Source organism: Perca flavescens, chromosome 12, assembly GCF_004354835.1.
Source record: "Perca flavescens isolate YP-PL-M2 chromosome 12, PFLA_1.0, whole genome shotgun sequence".
Taxonomy (NCBI): Eukaryota; Metazoa; Chordata; class Actinopteri; order Perciformes; family Percidae; genus Perca; species Perca flavescens.
Genome location: NC_041342.1, coordinates 33,413,745 through 33,420,126, shown reverse-complemented (window position 1 = coordinate 33,420,126; position 6,382 = coordinate 33,413,745). Strand labels below are relative to the sequence as shown.

The window sequence follows — 6,382 nt, the reverse complement described above, 5'->3', positions numbered from 1 at the left end:
TTTCCTTCTGTCTCTATATCTCTTTCCTTCTGTATCTCTTTCCTTCTGTCTGTCTGTCTTTCCTTCTATATCTCTTTCCTTCTGTATCTCTTTCCTTCTGTCTCTATATCTCTTTCCTTCTGTATCTCTTTCCTTCTGTCTGTCTTTCCTTCTATATCTCTTTCCTTCTGTCTCTCTTTCCTTCTATATCTCTTTCCTTCTATATCTCTTTCCTTCTGTATCTCTTTCCTTCTGTATCTCTTTCCTTCTGTCTGTCTTTCCTTCTGTATCTCTTTCCTTCTGTCTCTATATCTCTTTCCTTCTGTATCTCTTTCCTTCTGTCTGTCTTTCCTTCTATATCTCTTTCCTTCTGTCTCTCTTTCCTTCTATATCTCTTTCCTTCTATATCTCTTTCCTTCTGTATCTCTTTCCTTCTGTATCTCTTTCCTTCTGTCTGTCTTTCCTTCTATATCTCTTTCCTTCTGTCTCTCTTTCCTTCTGTCTCTCTTTCCTTCTGTCTGTCTTTCCTTCTGTATCTCTTTCCTTCTGTATCTCTTTCCTTCTGTCTGTCTTTCCTTCTGTATCTCTTTCCTTCTATATCTCTTTCCTTCTGTCTCTTTCCTTCTGTATCTCTTTCCTTCTGTCTCTCTTTCCTTCTGTATCTCTTTCCTTCTGTATCTCTTTCCTTCTGCATCTCTTTCCTTCTATATCTCTTTCCTTCTGTCTCTCTTTCCTTCTGTCTGTCTTTCCTTCTGTATCTCTTTCCTTCTGTCTCTCTTTCCTTCTGTCTCTCTTTCCTTCTGTATCTCTTTCCTTCTGTATCTCTTTCCTTCTATATCTCTTTCCTTCTGTCTCTCTTTCCTTCTGTCTCTCTTTCCTTCTGTCTGTCTTTCCTTCTGTATCTCTTTCCTTCTGTATCTCTTTCCTTCTGTCTGTCTTTCCTTCTGTATCTCTTTCCTTCTATATCTCTTTCATTCTGTATCTCTTTCCTTCTGTATCTCTTTCCTTCTGTCTCTTTCCTTCTGTATCTCTTTCCTTCTGTCTCTCTTTCCTTCTGTATCTCTTTCCTTCTGTATCTCTTTCCTTCTGCATCTCTTTCCTTCTATATCTCTTTCCTTCTGTCTCTCTTTCCTTCTGTCTGTCTTTCCTTCTGTATCTCTTTCCTTCTGTCTCTCTTTCCTTCTGTCTCTCTTTCCTTCTGTATCTCTTTCCTTCTGTATCTCTTTCCTTCTATATCTCTTTCCTTCTGTATCTCTTTCCTTCTATATCTCTTTCCTTCTGTCTCTCTTTCCTTCTGTATCTCTTTCCTTCTGTATCTCTTTCCTTCTGTATCTCTTTCCTTCTATATCTCTTTCCTTCTGTATCTCTTTCCTTCTGTCTCTTTCCTTCTGTATCTCTTTCCTTCTATATCTCTTTCCTTCTATATCTCTTTCCTTCTGTATCTCTTTCCTTCTGTCTCTCTTTCCTTCTGTCTCTCTTTCCTTCTATATCTCTTTCCTTCTGTATCTCTTTCCTTCTGTCTCTCTTTCCTTCTATATCTCTTTCCTTCTATATCTCTTTCCTTCTGTCTCTCTTTCCTTCTATATCTCTTTCCTTCTGTATCTCTTTCCTTCTGTATCTCTTTCCTTCTGTCTGTCTTTCCTTCTATATCTCTTTCCTTCTGTCTCTCTTTCCTTCTATATCTCTTTCCTTCTGTATCTCTTTCCTTCTGTATCTCTTTCCTTCTGTCTGTCTTTCCTTCTATATCTCTTTCCTTCTGTCTCTCTTTCCTTCTGTCTGTCTTTCCTTCTGTCTCTCTTTCCTTCTATATCTCTTTTCTTCTGTCTCTCTTTCCTTCTGTCTCTCTTTCCTTCTGTATCTCTTTCCTTCTGTCTCTCTTTCCTTCTATATCTCTTTCCTTCTATATCTCTTTCCTTATGTATCTCTTTCCTTCTGTCTCTCTTTCCTTCTGTCTCTCTTTCCTACCGTCTCTCTTTCCTTCTGTCTCTCTTTCCTTCTGTCTCTCTTTCCTTCTGTGTCTTTCATTCTGTATCTCTTTCCTTCTGTATCTCTTTACTTCTGTCTCTTTCCTTCTCTCCGTCTTTCAGCTGGACATGTAGGTTGTTATATTATTGGCTATAGTTACCTTTAGAATCAAACATCAGATTTTATAAACTACATGTGTTCTGTTTGCTGTAATCTTAATGTGTAAAGTAACTAGTAACTAAAGTTGTAACATGAATTTAGCAGAGTAACTAAAGTAACTAGTAACTAAAGCTGGAACAGATGAATGTAGCGGAGTAACTAAAGTAACTAGTAACTAAAGCTGCAACAGATGAATGTAAGGGGAGTAACTAAAGTAACTAGTAACTAAAGCTGGAACAGATGAATGTAGCGGAGTAACTCAAGTAACTAGTAACTAAAGCTGGAACAGATGAATGTAGTGCAGTAACTAAAGTAACTAGTAACTAAAGCTGGAACAGATGAATGTAGTGCAGTAACTAAAGTAACTAGTAACTAAAGCTGGAACAGATGCATGTAGTGGAGTAACTAAAGTAACTAGTAACTAAAGCTGTAACAGATGAATGTAGCGGAGTAACTAAAGTAACTAGTAACGAAAGCTGTACCAGATGAATGTAGCGGAGTAACTAAAGTAACTAGTAACGAAAGCTGTAACAGATGAATGTAGCGGAGTAACTAAAGTAACTAGTAACTAAAGCTGCAACAGATGAATGTAGCGGAGTAACTAAAGTAACTAGTAACTAAAGCTGTAACAGATGAATGTAGCGGAGTAACTAAAGTAACTAGTAACTAAAGCTGCAACAGATGAATGTAGCGGAGTAACTAAAGTAACTAGTAACTAAAGCTGTAACAGATGAATGTAGCGGAGTAACTAAAGTAACTAGTAACTAAAGCTGTAACAGATGAATGTAGCGGAGTAACTAAAGTAACTAGTAACTAAAGCTGTAACAGATGAATGTAGCGGAGTAACTAAAGTAACTAGTAACTAAAGCTGGAACAGATGAATGTAGCGGAGTAACTAAAGTAACTAGTAACTAAAGCTGCAACAGATGAATGTAGTGGAGTAAAAAGTCCAATATTTCTCTCTGAAATGTAGCGGAGTAGAAGTAGAAAGTGGACTCAAGAACAGACTCAAGTAGAGTAACAAGTACCTAAACATTTGGTACTGAAGTACAGTACTGGAGTAAATGTTCTTAAGTTACATTCCAGCACTGCAGTCTCTGATACTCTGAGTATTATTTGTGAGTGTGATTACTGACCGTGGCTCTCCGTCCCTTGCAGGTATACGACCAAACATCTGAACGACGAGACGACCTCCAAGCAGATCAAACACATGCTCCTGCCAAATTAACTTTGCCGCCGGACGCCAAACTGGAACCAAAACAGGGAGCCTAAAGCGCTGTGGTCCACATTTCAAAAGAAACTACTGAACAAAACATTTAGCTAATATTTCTGTGTTTTAATTTTAATTAAAGCGTAACTCTTGCCAAAATGCAACCTAGAGTCTTTTTGTGAATATCCCCCGAGTCAAACTTTTGTTTGAAAGCATATTTAGGACGGAATCGCCACTTTTAAGATGTACTGTATTCTCGTTTTTTGGTCAAATGGCCTTTTGAATGGGAGTGGTAGGGGCACTTTTATGCTAGCCTCAAAATAGCTATTTTTAAAACACTGAGAAGGCTCAACACAACATGAGACTTTGCTCCTAGTATCACCAGGAGCTCTACACCTTAACTACACCAGTGACCAATAGCTATAATATAACCAGGAGCTCTACACCTTAACTACACCAGTGACCAATAGCTATAATATAACCAGGAGCTCTACACCTTAACTACACCAGTGACCAATAGATATACTATAACCAGGAGCTCTACACCTTAACTACACCAGTGACCAATAGATATACTATAACCAGGAGCTCTACACCTTAACTACACCAGTGACCAATAGATATACTATAACCAGGAGCTCTACACCTTAACTACACCAGTGACCAATATATATACTATAACCAGGAGCTCTACACCTTAACTACACCAGTGACCAATAGATATACTATAACCAGGAGCTCTACATCTTAACTACACCAGTGACCAATAGATATACTACCAGGAGCTCTACATACCAAGAGATATACTATAACTAACTACACCAGTGACCAAGAGATATACTATAACCAGGAGCTCTACACCTTAACTACACCAGTGACCAATAGATATACTATAACCAGGAGATCTACACCTTAACTACACCAGTGACCAATAGATATACTATAACCAACTACACCAGTGACCAATCTATACTATAACCAGGAGCTCTACACTACACCAGTGACCAATAGATATACTATAACCAGGAGCTCTACACCTTAACTACACCAGTGACCAATAGATATACTATAACCAGGAGCTCTACACCTTAACTACACCAGTGACCAATAGATATACTATAACCAGGAGCTCTACACCTTAACTACACCAGTGACCAATAGATATACTATAACCAGGAGATCTACACCTTTACTACACCGGTGCACAAGGGATATACTAAATCTGGGGCTTTTTAGTAAACTCTGGGTACACAACCAATGTTGTCAATGCTTTCGTTAAGGTGTAGAGCTCCTGGTTATAGTATATCTATTGGTCACTGGTGTAGTTAAGGTGTAGAGCTCCTGGTTATAGTATATCTATTGGTCACTGGTGTAGTTAAGGTGTAGAGCTCCTGATGATACTTGGAGCAAAGTCTCATGTTGTGTTGAGCCTTCTTAGTGGTTTAAAAATAGCTATTTTGAGGCTAGCATGAGAGTGCCCCTAGCTCTCCCATTCAAAAGGCCATTTGACCGAAAAACGAGAATACGGTAAATCTTAAAAGTGGCGATTCGGTCCTGAATATGATTTTAAACTAAAGTTTGACTCACGTACATTCACAAAAATACCCTAGGATGCATTTTGGCGAGAGTTACGCTTTAACCTCAGTTGTTTTATTCTCTCATTCAGATTTTTGTTATTTTTGTTGTTGTAAAAAAAAGTTCAAAAAAGTTTTTTCTATCTGGTTGATCCATGAAAGATGTTAAAAAAAAAAAAAATAAGCCAATCAGCTGTCGCGCTAAAGCTGCATTCACGTCCTGCAAATCTACAAATTTACCTGATGTTTACTTTTTTATTTTATGTATCGTGTTTTTTTGGGACAATTTTTAAAATTGATTCTTTTCCCTAGAATTGATATTTCTTTATTTTGTTTACCAGAATGATTGAGTTGCAGTAAATATGTTTACAAGGTACTGCAGATGGTAAACAACCGGTCTTTGAAGCGCCACGAATAGCCGTGAAGCGTAGATACCTGTGTGTGTGTGTGTGTGTGTGTGTGTGTGTGTGTGTGTGTGTGTGTGTGTGTATGCATGTGCCTCTGTCTGTCTGTGCGTCTGTCTGTGTTTGTGTGTGTGTGTGTGTGTGTCTGTGTGTTTGTATGCATGTGTGTGTCAGTGTGTGTGTGTGTATGCATGTGTGTGTCTGTGTATGTGTCTGTGTGTATGTATGCATGTGCGTCTGTCTGCGTTTGTGTGTGTGTGTGTATGCATGTGTGTGTGTGTGTGTGTGTGTGTGTGTCTGTGTGTGTGTGTGTATGCATGTGTGTGTCTGTGTGTGTATGCATGTGTGTGTCGGTCTCTCTGTACACACAGCAGAGAAGTCAAGACAGCCAAAATCACCACAAAACCTGGCTGTTTTATTTTGAAATTTTCTTTATTTTGTAAAGTATCCGGCTCCACTGTGGCCTTCCTGTATGTGATTACCTTGCCCGGCTCGACGCATTCACGATATATAGTCCCTAGAAGTGTAATAATCAACTTATGTTGACAAAAGCACATGTCCCTCAGCCCTAACGTTTACCATTGGTCTGTACTTGTCATGTGACGTGAATGTAGCTTTGGCGGTTTAAAAGCAGCTCTGATCTGTTAGCTGCATGTGTTGGTTTTCACTTCAGATCCTTTTCCACCACAAGAACGTTTCCCGTTTATCAATAACCCAGGAACTTTTCACACCGGAGGAACATTGTTGTTGTTGTTCGGGTTTAAATCCTCGCGCCGCAGTTCCTACCTCAGAAACCAAAGTCTCTGTGGCCGAGGTCCAACATCTCAGTTGACTGAACTGCTGGTTTTCGTAGTTTTTACAGGACTGAACATCACTGATTGGTCAAAACAAACATGTATGATTGTGTACTACTACAGGTTACCTTTATTAAATGAAGCCCAAAATATGTCGCGGACTAGAAATCGCTAGTATGAGCTAACGCTAGCTAACGTCACTGTTAGGTATCCGCTAGCTAATGCTAGTTACAAGGTTTTGTCGTAACTTTGCCAGGAACGTTACCAAGTTGTCAGTCGTGACTTGAATTCGGCTTA

At 39.0% G+C, this 6,382-nt stretch overlaps 1 protein-coding gene across 3 annotated transcripts in view; it reads left to right on the top strand.

The window, feature by feature from the left end:
- The window catches only part of LOC114565338 (protein FAM49B), a 26,349-nt gene extending 22,851 nt beyond the window's left edge, over positions 1-3,498 (top strand). For all 3 annotated transcript variants that reach the window (XM_028593330.1, XM_028593331.1, XM_028593332.1), the window contains one exon: positions 3,262-3,498. In XM_028593330.1, the coding sequence (XP_028449131.1) occupies positions 3,262-3,331 (70 nt within the window). In that variant the 3' untranslated portion in view covers positions 3,332-3,498. The remainder of the gene's footprint in view (positions 1-3,261) is intronic.
- The last annotated feature ends 2,884 nt before the right edge of the window (positions 3,499-6,382 follow it).